Source organism: Callorhinus ursinus, unplaced genomic scaffold, assembly GCF_003265705.2.
Source record: "Callorhinus ursinus isolate GAN/ISIS: 27379988/994484 unplaced genomic scaffold, GSC_fseal_2.0 scaffold1, whole genome shotgun sequence".
Classification (NCBI taxonomy): Eukaryota; Metazoa; Chordata; class Mammalia; order Carnivora; family Otariidae; genus Callorhinus; species Callorhinus ursinus.
Genome location: NW_027397063.1, coordinates 122,591,552 through 122,610,612, shown reverse-complemented (window position 1 = coordinate 122,610,612; position 19,061 = coordinate 122,591,552). Strand labels below are relative to the sequence as shown.

General features: G+C 34.9%; 1 protein-coding gene across 3 annotated transcripts; it reads left to right on the top strand.

Moving 5' to 3' along the window:
• Positions 1-301: 301 nt before the first annotated feature.
• DAZL (deleted in azoospermia like) lies at positions 302-18,843 on the top strand. 3 transcript variants are annotated; one of them, XM_025870522.2, is made up of 11 exons: positions 302-464; positions 7,150-7,296; positions 7,575-7,666; positions 8,225-8,276; positions 8,698-8,761; positions 8,852-8,991; positions 10,353-10,424; positions 11,167-11,217; positions 12,285-12,398; positions 13,531-13,629; positions 16,237-18,842. In XM_025870522.2, exons 1-11 carry the CDS (start codon positions 462-464, stop codon positions 16,288-16,290), a joined length of 888 nt encoding a protein of 295 aa, XP_025726307.1. In that variant the 5' UTR covers positions 302-461; the 3' UTR covers positions 16,291-18,842. The 3 variants fall into 3 exon arrangements, with proteins under 3 accessions (XP_025726307.1, XP_073756634.1, XP_073756638.1); XM_073900537.1 differs by lacking the exon at positions 302-464 and adding an exon at positions 1,203-1,301 and having other exon boundaries at positions 16,237-18,843; XM_073900533.1 differs by lacking the exon at positions 11,167-11,217 and having other exon boundaries at positions 16,237-18,843.
• The last annotated feature ends 218 nt before the right edge of the window (positions 18,844-19,061 follow it).

The window sequence follows — 19,061 nt, the reverse complement described above, 5'->3', positions numbered from 1 at the left end:
GTGACATCTGTGTCGGGGGGGCTGGGGGAATGTCTGTCAGTCTGTCTGTCTCACAGCTGTACTTCCCTGGCTGCGAAGTGCCGGCCCGCGCGCACCCCCTGCACACCCCCGATCGGGGAGCAAGCGTCCCCCCCAAGCCCCCCCGCAGGGGGCGGGGAGCTGCCGCCCATTGGCTGAGGCGTCTACCACGAGCCCCAGTACCCGGCGCCGGAGCCACCTCCGGGAGCCCCGCAGGCCACGCCTCAGTTCGCCAGCGCCCCTCAGCCTCGCCACTCAGCTCTTAGGGCTCCTCGCCCTCGCCGCTCGCCATTGATTTTCCTTAGTCCTCTTTTATCCCTTTGCCCAGTCGAAGCCAGGCAGCGCCACGAGCAGAGCCAACAGCAGCCCCAAGAGTGGTGCCAGAAGCGCAGCCTCCGCTCCTCCTCGAGCCCCATCAGCGGGAACTGCTAGCTGCCGCCATCATGGTGAGTTGAGGAGAAGGCCTGAAGGGCATACGCCGGGTTGGGTCCTCCCGGGTGGCGGAAACTCGGCCTTTCTAGCGCGGCGCAGAAGGGGTGGGCAGAAAGCAGGGGTCACCCCGCTTCCCTGTTCCTGGGTGCACCACAGACAAGGCCTGAGAGACGGCCCAGGGGGTGGAGGAGGGGCGGGATGCCCGCGGGTATCGCAGTGGGTGCGGCCCTGGGGACTCGCTGTGCCGCCCGCCGACCACGTGCAGGGTCGTGGCCTTCACGCCGCCCCGCCTGCCTCCCGCCGGCGCCGGCTGGGCTGTGGGGGCAGCCCGCGGGGTGGGCCGCCGGGACTCGGGGACCGGGGCGGGGGGAGGCACCGCGCGCCCGCCCCACCCCCACCCCCACCCCACAGGCCTCCCTTCCCGCGCTTACCGTGTGGAGAGGAGGCGGCGCATCCTCCGCGAGATGGCGTCAGGCTGCCGCCTCCCGAACGCCCGCTGGCGCCGTCTCTCTGAGGAGTTTCCTTGGCTAGTAGTTCCTTCCTTCCCGGCCCACGGGTAGGGTGGGGGTGGACTAGGGGGGTGTTGGGGCGGTGCGCTCACACGGGGAACCGGGCGGCGGGCCGGGACTGGAGAGCCTCGGTGGCGGCCCCTCGTGCTGACTTGGCGCTGAGGGCTCCCTCGTGCGGCGACTACAGGCGGAAAACTCGCCCGACGCCATTATTTCCACACGAGGTCGGCCAGCCTGTGCTGCTGCGGGACCGTAGACCTGAGCAGTTGACAAGTTTTGTGTTTGAGGGGGACACTGGGGACACTTTTTTCTCTCCAGATAAACCAGGAATTTCAACATAACGTACATACAGTAATACTTGCTCTTTGGGGCGTGCGTTTATGTGAGTTTGGGTAAATGTAGAGTTGATTCACCACGAGATGCAACTCTGAACACTTTTGACCAAACTTTACCTCACGGATGTATTATATACTGTGTGGATTTATAGTATGATCATTATTTTCCAATTTTAGAGCTAAAGGGAGGAAATTTATGTAGTTTATATTCCTATATATAAATACTAAAATGAAAATGTATACGTATTATTCTGTAATATTTGTGTTATGTCGTTATCCATGTTACTAATTACTTAATCACTGAGTTACTATAAAAAGATTCTAGTATATTTTTGCTCTATATTTTTATAGGAAAAGGGGGGAGATGCTAATACCCCCTTTTTTTTTTCTGATTATAACTTACAGCTTATTAACTCATTTGAAAGTAATCACTGTAAGAAAACAAGTCCGTCCCAGCACCTCTAACTACTGGTCAGGTTATGCCTTTCCAGATTGTTTTTATGCATGTATTGCATGTAGATAGGTAAATTTATTTGTACCATGCCACATAATACTATTTTATTTTATATTCTATATTCTTCACCTAATGTATTGGACCTTATTTCAAAGATAAATTTTAAATGATTTCAAATATGTTAAGATTATAAGATTATATCATTACTTATTTTTATCAAATTCCCTTATAATGAATACTTTTTCTGAATGAAACAATACTGTAGTAAGTATATGCAAATGTTTTGGCATGCTTATTCCATTAGTTCCTTGAAATTAATAGCCAGGAGTGGAAACAACTGGGTGAAAGGATTATGCCCATTTTATAACAATTTAAAATTTTATCTTTCCAAGTTACTCTTAATGGAATAGGTACTAGTATGTATTCCCACTATATGTAGAGTGATCTCTTCTCCACACTCTTCCCAGTGAGAGTTGTTATACTTTTTAAAGTTGCCAATCTGATAGCTGGAAAATATGTTTTGATGTGCTTTTTTTTTTTGATCATTAATGAAGTTCAAGTCATTAGCTTTCAAAATTTCTTTTTATAAATTCTGAATGCACCTTTATATTTAGATGTTTATCTTTTTTTAAGGATTTATAAGAACTCTGTTAATTCTTTGTCATTTACAGTGGTGATAAAGAGTTGCCTTTATTTCCTGATTTCAGAGGAAGTGGCTGTTTCATTTTAAGTCCGATGTTAGCTTAAAATTACATCAACACAGAAGATTCTTCCCTTTTACGTAGGTTTCTAAAAATTAAAAAATGAATGGTATATTTTATAAAATGCTTTTTCAGTGGTGAGTTACAGTAATAGATTTCCTAAGAACGAACCATCCTTGAATTTTCAATATAAACTGTTCTTAATTGTATGTTTTTTGTATACTGCTGGAATTTTACAGCTCTGTGTTAGGGACAGAGGTGGACCATTTTGATAAGGTTTTGTTATTTAGGTGTTAGTTTTGTAAAATGTATTGAGTAATAACTCTTCTCCCCTCTTTCCTCTGGAATTTTTTTCAATTAAAGTGACTGAATTTTTAAGTCTTTGGTTCATTTAAGTGATCTCTACGCCCATTGTGGAGCTCAAACTCACAACCCCGAGATCAAGAGTCAGGAACTCCACTGACTAAGCTAGCCAGGCACCCCTGAATTTTCTTTCTCCTACACTCTGTCTTTTATCTACCATTGTTTCTGTCTTGGTGCCCGCCACATACACACAACTACACATGCGCAAATAATCTGTTTCTTTACAGTTTGAAAAAACTCGCAGTGAAACTGAGCTAAGAATCAAGTATTCTTTCTTAAGATTGTTTTTTAAAATCGACATTTTTTCCAGAAAGTTGGCCATTTCACCAAGGTTTCCAAATTTACTTTGAGAGTTTTTACGTAGCGTTCTCTTATAATCTGTGTTTATATCACCTTTTTCAAGACAAATGTGTATTTTTGCTTTCTTGCCCTTTTTCTTGCTTAGCTTTGTTTATTGTTTGGATTTCCCCCGCTAAGGGTCCACTCTTGTATTTACTTATGAGGTTTTATTCTGCTTTTCATTTCCTATTTCCTTTTAGCTTTTCTCTTTATTAGCTACTTCTTCTGTGGATAGAACTCTGATGACTACAAATTAGACCCTTTTTGTAGTCGTTTATAGATAGATCTTAGTTTGCCTTGCATGTAGATAAAATAGTTGAATGAAATAATGTTAGCTGACAGCCCAGGAGCTTTAGTAATGATACAGGCTTTTTTCAGCTTTTAGTTATTTTTGTCATTTCATTATCCACGTGTAACAGGGAATATATTACTGTAAATAGCAGTGATGAGAATTGTGTATATAATGGCCTCCAAGTTCCCCCCCCCCCTTAATATCCTAGCATTACTCATCTTAAAACCCACCAACTCACTTGAAGGTATAATTAAGAGAAATAATTACTTATGTTAAATTTACCTTAAATTTATTTTCTGTATACTATTTTTTTTTTAAGATTTTATTTATTTATTTGACAGAGAGAGACAGCGAGAGAGGGAACACAAGCAGGGGAGTGGGAGAGGAAAGCAGGCTTCCCGCCAAGCAGAGAGCCCGATGCGGGGCTCGATCCCAGGACCCTGGGATTATGACCTGAGCCGAAGGCAGACGCTTAACGACTGAGCCACCCAGGCACCCCTATTTTCTGTATACTATTGATAGTTAAGATTAATACTTTAACACCAAAATTTTCTTTAACCTAAGCATTTATTTGTGGAGTATTTCTGGCAATAGTTTAAAAGTATTAAAGGTTGCTTATTGGTTGTGGATGTTGTATATATAAATTATAGTTATATGTAAATATACACATAGTAAAAGCTTAAAAATCCCTCATCAGTCTTGTTAAAATGGAGTACTTTGCTTACTTTGTTAGCTTTGAGTGCCCCCTGCTGGCTGAAGACTAAGACAGGATAGGGCCTTAAGATGTTAAGACATGAGTAAAATGATTTGATAACTATTACGTTTAATTTCTCAGTTAACCAAACTGAATTTGAATAAAGCAATCCCAAACCAAACGTCCTATAATATGTAATGGCCTTCCTCCCCACCCCCCCAAATTATTGCTTAGTGTCTCAAGTATCCATTTTACTTCTGTAAATCAAGTATGAGAATTACAACTTTGCTTTTCAATTCTGGACACACTCTCACAGGGTTTCTCAACCATGACTCTATTCACATTTTGGGACAGGTAATTTGTTGTGGGAAGCTACTTTTGCAGCTTTATAGGATGTTTATAGGATGTTTCCTGTATCCTTGGCCTCTACCACCAGCTATAAGGAGTACCCCTTAGTTGTGACAACCAAAAATGTCCTTGGACCACAAAATCTCCCCTGGTTGAGAAATAATACATTATTATAACCCCTTATAATCTGGCACAGTTTTCTGGCCTGATGTTCTACAACTCCAAATTAAAATACATTCATCCATTGTGGTTCACACACAGATAATACTAAATAGTTTGTCAAATAGAAAGCTATCCAAAGTTCATCCACAGATGAAGGAGAAATTGAGAAGGAGAAAAAGTCTTGAAGAATTTCAGAACCACTGTTTTGTTTTTTTTTGAACTTTTGAAAGAACTAACTGAAAAGGATTGGTAAGTTGTTTATAGTGAAGGGAAATCTAGTCAGGTTTCAACAGTTCAAGATATCTGGCTTATGTAATGTAGTCCCACGTGGAAAAAACTAAAATTAGAAAACTAAAATCAAAAAATGGAAAAACTTTAGAAAGAGGTTTTCGTACTATTTCATTGTATTGAAATACTATACTATAGTTACAGGAAAGAATTAGGAAGTACCCAAATAGAAACACATGAAAGTAAATACAGTTGACTCTCGAACAATGCAGGGGTTAGGAACGCTGACCCACCCTTCCTCCACACAAACTCAAAAGTCGGCATATAACTTTTGGCTCCCCCAAAACTTAAGTACTAGTAGCCTACTATTGACCGGAAGCCTTACTGATAACATAAACCATTGATAAACAAAATTTGCATGTTATATGGATTATATGCCATATTTTTACAATAAAATAAGCAAGAGAAAAATATTAAAATTACAAGGAAGAGAAAAATGCATTTACAGTACTGTACAGTATTTTTTAAAAAAACATCTGTGAATAAGTGGACCTGTACAATTCAAATCCATGTTTTCAAGGGTCAATTGTATATATACAAATTAATAGAGAAAAACTAAAACACATTTGGTGATTGGACAGTTTTGATTTCATCTCTAATTAGTATAACAATTTGTAGAATCTTATATTTACCAGTAACTTCTAGCATCTAACAAAATAGAAACTTTACCTACTTTAGTATTGTTACTAATTTCTATAAAAATTACTGTGCTTGCCTTTTAAAAAACATGTGTTGGTTGGTTTTTTGACCTTGTTTTTCTCTGTGAGAGGAAGTATAATAGGTTTATCTCTCTTGCAGCCTTTTGTATTTCCCTCTTGGAATCAATAAGGATAAATGAACTTCATAAATGAACTCCAAATAACTTCATAGTTCCTTGAAGTTCCAGTTGAAATTAGTTGTTAATTAATAAAGCATCTACAAAATAAATAGTAAAATCAGGAAAGAAACTTTTTAACCTATTGAAAATAAATTCAAGTAACAGGACACTAACTTATTTTGGCATACCACATTATACTTTACAAAATGAATTCACAGATGTTATCTGACTTCATTCTCAAGGCAATTTTCCCAGATACAAACAGCTGCTAAGTAAGTGGCTTATAATCTAGTAAGGGACGTGAACCTAGATCTCCTGACTAAATCAATTTTTGTTTCACTCTGCTATACTACTTTTCCAACATAAATATTACCAGTAAATTTTGATTCAGAAAAATTTACATTAATATTAGTATGGAAAGACTAGAGTTCTGAATCAGAATCCAGAAAAATAATGAGTTTCATGTGTGTGTCTCTTTATTTGAAAATATAGTATCATTTATTTCTATCAGCCTACTGTGAAAATTAGAATTATCAGTGGGACTGATTTGGTGTTATTGAAGAAGAAAATGTTATTTCAAAAGATGCTTTGAACACCCTAACACTAGAGGAAAAGATTATGAGCCTTTTTTAGCAGGAGCTATGATACGTGAGCAAATAATGTTTTCATGACCATTTCGAAAGTAAATGCATACTAACACATGGAGTATTTAATTATAAAGTCCATGTTAATTTTGATAACTAGAAAGGGGAGGCAAAACAAATTGGTTTAAATCTTTGATGTGTGTTTTTGATGCAGATTTTTTAAAAGTTCATTTATATTTTTCAAAGATTTCCCATGCTTTTTAATAAGGTACTCAGTAAAGTGAAAATTTGCTTACTGGCATACAACAGGATGACTTTAATAACTATTTTTACAAATTTGAACTTTCCAGTTCACAAACTCAGTATAAAGTCAGTATTCTACTTTATGTAAGAGATGATGAGCCACACTGGTTTTAAGAAGGTACTATATTGTTTTGTTAAAATCTCATGCCGATCTATTCTTATTTTTATTTTTTTAATTTTTATTTTATTTTATTATTTTTGAGAGAGAGAGTGGGGTTAGGAAGGGGGAGAGGGAGAGAGAATCTTAAGCAGGCTCCACACCCAGCAAGGAGCTGACATGGGGCTCTATCTCACGACCCTGAGATCATGACCTTAACGGATTAAGCAACCCAGGTGCTCCAGTCTGATTATTTTTAATCTTAAGCCTGAACTGAGCTGTATTGTTGGCCAATTTACTATGAAAGTAATTTTTATGAAAAGATTTTGTATTTTAAATACAAAGATTTATTTCATATCATGTATGGTTTTTGCCTGAATGTCTAGTGATGATATCTACTTTGCAAATTACAGTCTGCTGCAAATCCTGAGACTCCAAACTCAACCATCTCCAGAGAGGCCAGCACTCAATCCTCATCAGCTACAACCAGCCAAGGCTATGTTTTACCAGAAGGCAAAATCATGCCAAACACCGTTTTCGTTGGTGGAATTGATGTTAGGGTATTGTATTCCTATTTCATTTATTTAAAAAAAATATTTAGAGAATAATGGGGTTTGAGACCTGTTGTAAACATAAAGTTTTTCGGAATTTCGTGCAGGTTTGGAATTGGTTTTATGTTTAATAACCTATAGAGACTAAAAGTATCTTTGACAAAGATCTATGGGTGGTTTGGGGATACTTAGGGGAGATATTTCCACATCTTCAAATCTTCTTTATAGTATAATTGAAAATTTTGAATGCTGAATTTTTACTCTTAAAGTCAAATTCTTCTCCATAGATGGATGAAACCGAAATTAGAAGTTTCTTTGCTAGATATGGTTCAGTAAAAGAAGTGAAGATAATCACGGATCGAACTGGTGTGTCCAAAGGGTGAGTAAAACACGTTCAGTATGAAGATAAAATAACTGAGCTATAGTATCTATATAGAGCAACATACAAGAATTCAAAATTTGTGTTCTTACACTTGTATAAATTTGTTGCTTTGTTCCTTTCTTTCATATAAAGGTTAACAGTTTGTTGTCAACTCTTCTATTTAGTCATTTTCACAGTGTATGTAAATATTTTCCATCTTCATTTATTTTACTTAAGTGGATTAATAAGTTTTATCAAAGAGTTTTTTTCTTCATGTATTATACCGTATCTTAAATTTTAACCATCTCGTGTTAGATAATAAATTCAGGTTCATAGATACGAATTTTCTGTTAACAAATGATGTCCCACACTACATTAATCTTCACATATTCTGACGTAGATCAGGGGAAGAAAATAAAAAGCAGTAATATTTATAGAGGATCGATCATGTACATCTAACAAATATTTATCTCAGTATATTCTTCATTCTTTATCACTTCTGTCAATTATTTCATGGAATATTAGAAGTTTTGTACTGTTATGCTGGTGATTTTTATACATTATTTGTCTTTCTAGCTATGGATTTGTTTCATTTTATAATGATGTGGATGTGCAGAAGATAGTAGAAGTAAGTAATCTTATGGCAAAATCTCTTACTTAGCTTAATGATGCGATGTTTAGTGTTGAGTCCTGAATATATATAGCCTTGTATAAAATATAGAAATAAACTTCCTGTTTGAAATCCAAATCTAGAGTAATCTTATGTAACTTTTCAGACCTGTTTGTTTGTAATTGGACATCTGGCTTCATGAACTAGAGACAGGAAAGGTTTCAGACAGAGTGTAAAGGTTTTCGATCAAATTCCAAGACTCTATTCAACACTTGAGTGGTGAGGTTAAGATAGCTTCATGCTGATAAGTTTTGATTGGGTATGTTGTTACTATTGATCTTCTCTGATGGTAGAAATTTTAGAAGACCTGGGGTGTTTACCAAATTCTCGAAAGTAAAGACTGAATGTGATTGTAGTTTTCTTACTGTTTTATTTTCAGTCACAGATAAATTTCCATGGTAAAAAGCTGAAACTGGGACCTGCAATCAGGAAACAGAATTTATGTGAGTAAAGAGAAGAGTTGTTCTTTTTGACATGTATAACTTTTCAGAAAACTAAAAGTGGGCTTTGTTTTCATTTTATTCTTTAAAAAGGTGCTTATCATGTGCAGCCTCGTCCTTTGGTTTTTAATCCTCCTCCACCACCACAGTTTCAGAGTGTGTGGAGTAATCCAAACACTGAAACTTATATGCAGCCTCCAACCGTGATGAATCCTATAACTCAGTATGTTCAGGTAAGAATTACCTACATTCTTCTTCATTTTTCTTTTTTTAAATGGTATTGGAGATTTTATTGATGGGGGGTACCTTGAAAATAAGCCAGTCTCAGCTTTTACTCTCTGTGAAATAAGACGTTGTGGAATTTCCATAATAAGTGATAATACTCTCTGTTTGAATATTTTGAGTGATGGGAAGGAAATCTGTTACTTTTGTTAGAAATTGTTTGTTCTTAGTTTTGTTTCTATGCCAAGCTAAAATCTGTTTCTATATGGTTTGTAAACCTTTATCTTAGAATTGACCTCTGTAGCCACATAGAACATACTCATCCATTTTCCCCACCACGTGGGAACTCCTAAAATATTTGAAGGCAGCTTTTCTTATGTGTTTGCCTGGTTTATTCTCTTAAGTTTGGCAATTCTAGTTATTCTTTATCTGCAGTGATTTTCAGATGCCTTCTTATACAGACTCCTGACTTCTGGGTGTATTCTGGTTCTAGAATGGATAGGTTTCTGAAGACAACTATATTTGTAAATTCTATGAGTTTCTGGCATATAATTTGTTTGGTCCTGGTTTCTTTAATATTTGAAATGGGATTTGGAATACTTACTATCTCCTATTGATGCTTGAATAACTGATTTTTTTCTTTACTTTTTTCAGTTTAAAAGACATTGTAGGAAAAGAGAAATAGTAATGAAGTAGTTCTGTAGTGTCTCTCATTTGTTTACATTTCCCATCTATCTGAAATGTAGGGTATATATTTGTTACTTTTCTTGCTTTAAACATGGTTAGAAAATCCCTACTTGTTCCTAACACTTACTGTGAGGTATTACTTACTTTGGTCTATTCATGTATATATTACATAGACGATTTCAATCAATAAATATTGAAAGATGTAAGGCATTCTATTGTTTTTTTTTTCAGTTTTAGGTTAAATACGGTCTTTAACTTGTAGAAATGAAATACAGAAAGCCATAAAGTGTCCTAAAGGAATACAAAATCGCTTGAAAATGTATTAACAAAGAAATAACAGATGTATTAATATAACTTTAACATGGGAATCTATTCTAATAGAGCTTTATCACCAGAATAAGGAAGAAACTTCCTAGTGGGGATAAATATACATGTAAGATAAACATAGATGGACAAAGTCAGTCACTTCCTCATTTATCTCTTCCTCCTCCCCACCCAAAAGACTTAACATTTGACAAAGAATTTTTCTTTATGAAGCCAATCACTCCAATAGAATTCTGCATTTGTGTGTAGAAAAAATAAGATTTCTTTGTTTTCATATTTTGGTTGTATTAAGAATAATACTTTTTTTAATTTTTAAGAATTTTCCTTGTTAATGCATTTTTTCTATAAACTTTATTCTTAGGCATATCCTCCTTATCCAAGTTCACCTGTTCAAGTCATCACTGGATATCAACTGCCTGTATATAATTATCAGGTAATTTAAGAGGGAACAACATGATTTACTTTGGAATATTATTGAGGCCTTTATTCATATAAATTTCTCTAATAGTTTGTCATTTAAACTAGTTGTGCTTAAAATAAGGAAAAAAAGTTAGAATTATAGGACCTTTAATTATTTAGAACAAAAGGAACACTATTTTGATGGGAATATCCTTAACACAAAGTTTTCTCTTGTGCTGTCTTATAAGATGTGCTCCTCTTCTATATTTCAACATATATTCTTCCATCCTTGCTGTCTAATAGCTGAAATGTCCTGACTTTTACAAGTTTTTCTAGTGGGATAGGTCAAAATAAAATGATTACTCAATTCTTAGAGCATTGAATTCCAATTATATTTGGTAGTGTTTATTTTAGCTGACTACCACAAGGTAGTAGTTCTCTGAATTTCTCCCATAGATATGAGCATATCTGTAACCCATGACCGTTATCTATGGTGATAAATTCAAAGAACTATTTTTTTTTATTTTTTCTGAAAGCCAACACAGAAAATTGAGAAAAAGTTAGGGTTTATATATGAAAGTAACAAACCCTCAGGTATTAGAAACATAAAGTACTTATTTCTTCCATTATGTTTCTTTTACTACAAGTTCAAGAATCCAGCTTGATAAATACCTCAACATTGTCTTTCGTGTTTGTGAAAATATATAGAAATGGTTAACTAATTGTTACTGCCTTTCTCTCTCTCTCTCTCTCTTTTAATTTTTTTTATTTTTAAGATGCCACCACAGTGGCCTGCTGGAGAACAAAGGAGTTATGTTATACCCCCGGTAAGGTGAATTAGCCAAACATATACTTCCTTTTAGCCAAACATATACTTCCTTTTTTTGTATGTGTGTGTGTATATGTATATGTATTTATTATATTTATGTATTCATTTATTCATTTATTTCTTCATTTATTTATGGAGAGGGAGAGAGAATGGAGGGGAGGGGCAGAGGGAGAGGGGAAGAGAAACTTAAGCAGGCTCCATGCCCAGTGCAGAGCCAGATGCGGGCCTTGGTCTCACCACCCTGAGATCATGACCCAAGCCAAAATCAAGAGTCTGACACTTAATGGACTGAGACACCCAGGCACCTCTTCCTTTTCCTTATTTTAAAATATTTTCTTATTTTAACTGTTAAATGTTTCTTGGCCTTTTGCCATCTCATGTATGCCTAGACATATTTTTAAATTCCCTTTCACATTATGTGTTGTTTTAGTAATTTCTTGTCAACCCAAGTATATTCTTCCATGTGAGAATCTGTGCTTTTCGTTTCTCAGATTGTTCTTACATGTTTAAGCCAGTGGCTGCTCTGCATATAATAGGTGCTAAATTACATATAATCCAAGAAAGCTAGTATTAATACCTATACTAATTCTAATTCAGTGAATTTGGAATTAGTACTGAAACTGTCTCTAGTTTTCTACCCATAAAAAAATCTGTTGAAGAGAAGCAAATGTTTCGCTGTTAATACTGTTATATAAGAAATAAAACAAAAGAGGCTGTTACCTCTGAAACTCTTGAGCCTTTACCTTTTATCAGGATTGGACCTTTGAATGATATAACATGAGTTAAAATTCTCAGGCACTGGGAAATTCTCATTCTATTACTACATGTTGGAGTTTCTTAGAGCTCTTCTGATCTGATTTTGTTGAAGTTTAGAAGACTTTTCAAATAAAAGACTGCCTTAATGCATTTCAGCTATTCAGTTGAAAGTTTCTGAAATAATATAAATTGAACTTCAACACAATCCATATTTTAAATGCTCAGTATAAGCTCACCCATTTTGAAGAATAGATTGTTTAGAAATGTATCTAATGTACATCTCTTTAATTACACTTTTTCATAATGTAGGCTTATACTGCTGTTAACTACCACTGTAATGAAGTTGATCCAGGAGCTGAAGTTTTGCAAAGTGAATGTTCAGTTCATGAAGCTACTCCATCCTCAGGAAATGGCCCACAAAAGGCAAACATCTAATTTTGTTCATTGATATTTATATTTTCACAATTATTTTTTGAAGTTTTAATAATGGCCCTTTGAGATGCAAGCATCTTTTTTTCAAATTTAAATATGGAAGCCAAAAATTACAGAGCTTAAGTAACTAATAATTTGGCAGTTTTTATAAAAGTTGGTGAAATTTCAGGTACTCCCAAGCTTTCAGTGTTTACATATAGTTTCTGATTCAGTAGTTTTCACTCTTAATATTTTCATTGTGTTTAAAACCATACTTTAATAACTATTAACATAATTTGGTGGAATACAGTAGACGGGTAGGTTTTCTCAAGAATCCTCTCTTCAAAAGAGAGATTCGTATGAATTATACCTACCTTTTTTTTTTTTTACCCGTTTAAACATTTACTTAGCTAAAGAATAATATACAGTTGTTCGTGGTATTCTCTCTATAACATTATATATAGTAGCTTCATAATAGTATATATAGCTCTCAAGAGTGGTGGAGTCACTAGTGATAACTGAAATAAGTGGGGTTGCTTCTTCTTTTTTAATCATTAGAACAAATTCCTTTACTAACAGTGCTGTCTTCAGTGCTCCTATGTTTTTCTTGAGTAGGTGGGAATGTGGAAGTAGTTGATGTAATGGGAATGTATGTAATAACATTGAAGGTTTCCCATTGGATTGTGTGAACTTTGTCCTTGTGTTTCTCAGTGGAAGAAAATGTTGAGAACTACTCAACTTAGAGTAAAAAAAAATCCTTGATTTGAGTGATGATTAGAATAGTTATAATTACCAGGTTTTATCTTGGATAGTTTTTCTTGGAATGTTTAAGTTCACTGTTTCTTATCTAGCAGGAAAAATTAAAGAGCCTTAAGCAAATATCTGAGGGTTTTACTAACTTGAGCTTTACAACCAGTACTCTATCACTAAGATTCTAAAATATTTTTAAAATTTGATGAAAAGTTACATATTAAGTGACATGTAATGAATTACATGAAAATGTAATAATATATTGTGAATTACATATATAGTATTTTATGGATTATATAAGAATTCTTTAGAAAAAAGTACATGTATTCAACTTTCTTTAAAAAGCTTGTTAAAGTGAGTAAAATACGGAAAATCTTTTTTTTTTTCCTTTCAGAAATCTGTGGACAGAAGCATACAGACTGTGGTATCTTGTCTATTTAATCCAGAGAACAGACTGAGAAACTCTATTGTTACTCAAGATGACTACTTCAAGGTATGAAAGGAATAGTATACGGGATAAAAAGCATATTTGTCAGCTATGAAGCATCTCTTTTTCTGTGGTATATACATTTGAGATTACATAGAGCATTTAATTGAACTCTTGGCATTTGTAACTCAGAAAACCTCTGTGAGTGAGTTTTACTTGGCTATTTTATGCTGCTCAAACCTTGATATAGTGTAGTTTGTCCTTAGGGAAGAAACCTTTAGCAGAAGCTTATAATTGAAAAGGTTGTGAAAGAAGAGAATTGAAAGAGAATATTGGCTTGACCAAATGGAAAAAGAGGAAATTTTAGGTACACAAAGCAGAACATACCTTGGAGATACCTCAGGTTCAGTTTCATACCACTGTAATAGGGCAATTATGCAATAAAGTAAGTTAAATGAATTTTTTTGTTTCCCAGTACATATAAAAGTTATGTTTACACTGTACTGTAGTCTGTGAAGTGTGCAATAGCATTATATCTAAAGAAACAGTATATGTACCTTAATTAAAATACACGTTATTGCCAAAAACTGTCATCTGAGCTTTCAGCAAATCAGAATCACTGACCACAGATCACCATAACAAATAATAATAATGATAAAGTGTGAAATATTAAGAGAATTACCAAAATGTAACAGAGACACAAAGGGAGCAATTGTGTGGAGAAAATGGTGCCAGTAGACTTTCAAGTCACTCTAATGGGGGAGGAATATTGTACAAAGGAAAGTTTTTTTTTTTATAATAACAGGTTCATTGAGATGTAATCCACATACCATACAGTAAGCCCATTTAAAAAAAATTCCATTTTTTAGTGTATTCACAGAATTGCACAATCATGACCACAATCAATTTTAGAATGTTTTAATCACCCCTTAAGCCATTAACGGTCACTCTTTATTTCCCAAGTCCTCTACCCCTAGGGAACTACTAACCTACTTTTTTTTAATAAAGATTTTCCTATTCTGTACACTTCATATAAATAGAATAATATAATATGTGACCTTTTGTGACTGGCTTCTTTCACTTAGCATAATGTTTTTAAGGTTCATCAGTGTTACAGTGTGTATCAGTACTTCATTTCTTTTTATTTATGGATATACCACCCTTTGTTTATTGATTACTTGATAGACAATTTGGGTTGTTTCCACTTTCTAACTCTGATGAGTAATGCTGTGAACATTCATGGACAAGTTATTCTATGGACCTATGCTTTTATCTATATACCTGGGAATGGAATTGCTGAGTAATAGTAACTATGTTTAACCCTTTGAGAAATTGCTGGAATTTTTCCAAAATGACTACAGCATTTTATATTCAAAGGGAAGTTTTTAACCATTGTTTTGTGTCTTAAAACAGGGAAAGGAGAATAGCTTTTTTCTATCTATGAACGGACATGGGATGAAACTTACAGCCTTTTTAAAGGGTATACTAAGAACTTCTATTTAATGCAGAAGAGTAGAGCCATAACAGCATTAAGTTCTTACCATCTTCTCAACAGGAAGTAAAACACATTCATTTAAAGTTTTGACATTTGATCTCTTATTTCATTATACATAGACAGTATAATTTAAAAGGAAAGAACTAGGATTGTATGGCAGCCTCCCTTGCCCAAAGTTCTGAAGGTTAAATAGGTAGTACTTAAATGATTTGTTTGCAAAGCATAAAGTATCTCTAAACTTGAGTTTTCACCTGGTATTAGGCAAAAACCTTACTTTGAACCTTCAGTTTTCTGTTCTTCTGGGCTAGGAGTCAAAAGTTGGTAGTCTGAAGTTGTCTGGTATCTAGACCTACTTTGATTAGCCAGATGATACCATCTGGTTGTCCCGTCCTACCTGACTTGAGTTTGTGACCACTTTTCTGGGCTTTAACCTAAATAGGATATTATCCTGTTGACAGATTGCAAAATTTCCAGAAGCCACTCTTCTTTATATGACAACTGAATTTAATCTCTAGGAAAAGGGCACAGTTAAGCTCTTAGAGAAAAGAAAATACCATTGTGTTATTACTAGTTCACTCAGCTCCATTCCTTTTTGTAAGGCCTTACTTCCTAATTTCTGCACATCTGCAGGCAACATTAAGTGAAAGGAAATTTTACATAAATTTTTTATTTATCTCTCCATTTCCTGAAGAATGATATATCTTCATCACGGGTTAAGTATATGTCTTTAAATATGCCAAGATTTTTATTTTTTAACCTAAAAGCGTAGCATTTCAGTTTGAAGTGGAATGCTGTACTCAAGCTGTGATTTCTACCAGATGCACTCTGTTAGTAAAAACCGTACTTTTAAATATTACATATGTTTTCCACCAGCTGTCTTTGGGGGCATCACTGCCAAATCATTAATTAAGAATCTTCATGAAATGACACTGACTCCAAGTCTTCTGTTTCTGAGTTTACTGAGATTTCTTTTTAAATTGTCGAATAAAACTTGTCATTGGTACATTTGTTACCTTAAAGTTCAGAAATGCTTCCCAGAAAGGATCACTTTTCTCTTGTTATTTATAGTTTTTTTAAACCCAGAATAAATGCTTTAAGTATTTTGCAACTATCTTTGGTCATAGTGACAATACAGAATTTTCAATGAAGTAAAAAAGGACTGTTTCTGTCTTTTCTAGGATAAAAGAGTACATCACTTTAGAAGAAGTCGAGCAGTGCTTAAATCTGTTTGATTCTTTCTGCTAACTTTCTAGTCTCATGGGAGGTTGCTGGTTTTGAATATTAAGAAGAGACTGAAAGTTTTCACTATTATAGAAATTTAATTCTGAATTTTGATAACTCACACTCAGACTTTCTTACATAAGTTGTATTAGATTGCCTAGTTTTATTTTACATTGAAACTGTTCTTCATTAGATGTTTATTTAGAAACTAGTTCTGTGTTCAATATATAGTTGAAAGTAAAAAATAATTGAGACTGAAAGGGATAACTTTAACATTTATCTGTAAGGATTTTTTTTTTAATTGAAATTGACATTTTAGGAGTTTAAAAGCAATTGCTGATTTTCAGGAAATTAGAAAACCTATTTTGAAAGGTCAGAATTTTGATAGTTTGAATTCAAGCATTTCACTTCTCCAACAAGTATCTGTGAACAGCACAATATTTACAGTATTGTTCTTTACATTTATGATTTGTCTCAAAATTTACCACAAAAGCAGAGTTTTTAAAACTGTATTTTTAATCAGTGGAACTCAATATTTGGTTAGCTTTATTGAAGTCTTCCTTGCTAAACCCAGTAAGAGATTCTAAAACAGTCCAATCAGTGGGTCTTACGTTTATTAGTTCAAAGTACTTGTATTTTATCTAGAATCCACACATAGATATCCTATTTGATTGGGATGGTAATTAGGATAACTAAAATTCTGGGCCTAATTTTTTTAAAAAATTCAAAACAAACTAAACTAAGTACATAAGCTTCTCAGTGAGTTACCATTCTCCTTTTATCTTTTAATTTTTTTCCTTGAAATGCTAAACTCAATGGCTGTATCTTAAATTGTGCAAAATACTGGTATTAAAGAATCCTGAAACTTTTTTTTATGTCACTTAAAGGTTAATCAGAGTATCTGAAAGGAATTGTTTTTATAAAAAACATTAAAATATTAGTTATTTGTTAAAGAGCAAATAGATTTTATTTCTGCTTGTCAGCCTATTTCCTTTTTTTAAAGTAAAATATGTTTAGAAGAGTCAAAGTAGTTGTGGTGTTTTAAATCCACTAATGTTGCAAATATATCTCTAGAATATACTAGGACAGAGTTAATCATTTCTAGATTAGCTAGTCTCCTTGTTAGATGTTGTAAATTGTGACAGACAACTAGAGCCCTAGAGCCCCTTTGCTGTCCCTACAGTCTTGATTTTCCAGTCCTGTAGCACCATTCTTCGAGGAGGTTTGCTCCTCGAACAGGTGATGTAAAGATGATTAGTAGCAACATGAACAGTTTGAGGGCTAAGCCTTGAAAAGGTGGCAATAGGATAAAACCTTTCTAAGGAAAACACTGTATCAGCATCATTTGACCTGCCATGAAAATGAGTTTAAAGTGGCTTCCTGGCCTTTCTTTCATTGGTCCCTTCACTAAAAACATGGAGACTCCATTTAGCCCTAATGTAAGGCAGCTACCATGGGTCATATCATCAGTCCCCACGGTTGTCTTATAATCCCTAATAATTTTTAATCTGAATCTGAAGGGAAGAGTCTTTTAACTTAAAGATCCCCAAGAGGGCTTTCTTATGCCTCAGAATTTGAAAGTGCCCTGATATTTGTCCTTTAAAAAATTCTCTGTACTTTTTTTGCGGGTGTGCTATAACATTCTTACATGTATCATTCTGTGATTAAATTTCCAGGTTACTCTAAATGATACCTAAATTTGAAAGAGCCAGTTCTAATTATCCCAATGTGACCTTAAGAAAAGAGAATAAACTTCGTTTTTCTGCTTTTTTGTTGGACTGAAGTATTTAAAAGAGTAAGATAGAAATAAGAGACAAAGTCCTGAACCTTTCAAAATGGAAAATTAATTTTAAAACTTGTATGTTCCTATTACCTATTGTTGAAACTGTCTTTGTATAGATGAATAAACAAATAAAGAAACTTTTTTCCCCAAAAGCATTTTAAACCTACTTATTCATGTCATATTATCTAAAGAGATGGTGGCGATTTGGGTGGGTAGTGATGTGACAATGTTTAGATCTTTAAAATTCAAAAGTGTAAATACTGTTCAATTTATTAATCTGATGGAGTTAGTTTATGAAATCAAATCTTGGTACATTGCATAAGCTTTCTCTTATGCAATTAAAGAGATAGGTTTTCATGAGAAAATAATCCCTCTTAGGTTGAGTTGGAAATGGTTAATGGGTTCCAGTGCCATGCATTAACAGAGCAGTGCCTAGTGGGAATGCTGGTGAGTCATATGTTACTGTAGTTTCATGGCAAGGTCCCACTCATTTTGGACTCTCTATATAAATATTTTGTCTACTTCATATTTTGGACCTCACCTCTGTGACCCTTATTTGGGAGTATTGCAGTTGTCAATGATAGAGCTTAATTTTTTCATATTGTATGTACTTCATATGAGGATATATCCAAAAGATCATTACTTACCACCTCTTCCAGTTCAAGCTCCACTACTCCAAGTTCTATAAACTGAGGCCAGAGGAGAGGAAATTCTCCCTTTTGGACAATCCTATGCTATCTTTCATGACTGACTCATTATTAGAAAAATGGATATTAGGTTTTTCTAAAAAAAAAACAATGCCTTCTGAATCACCAAAGATTAAGTTCTGATATTTAAAGTATAATAAATTGCTGAGGATTAGTAACCTTGAAATGTATGTGTGTATGTATGTGTACGTACAAAAATATATACTGACCATTTATTTTCCAGAATATTTGATTAGCCCTGACCAAGCTAAATAACAGTGTATAATATTTTGGGACCCTAAAATTAGACTAT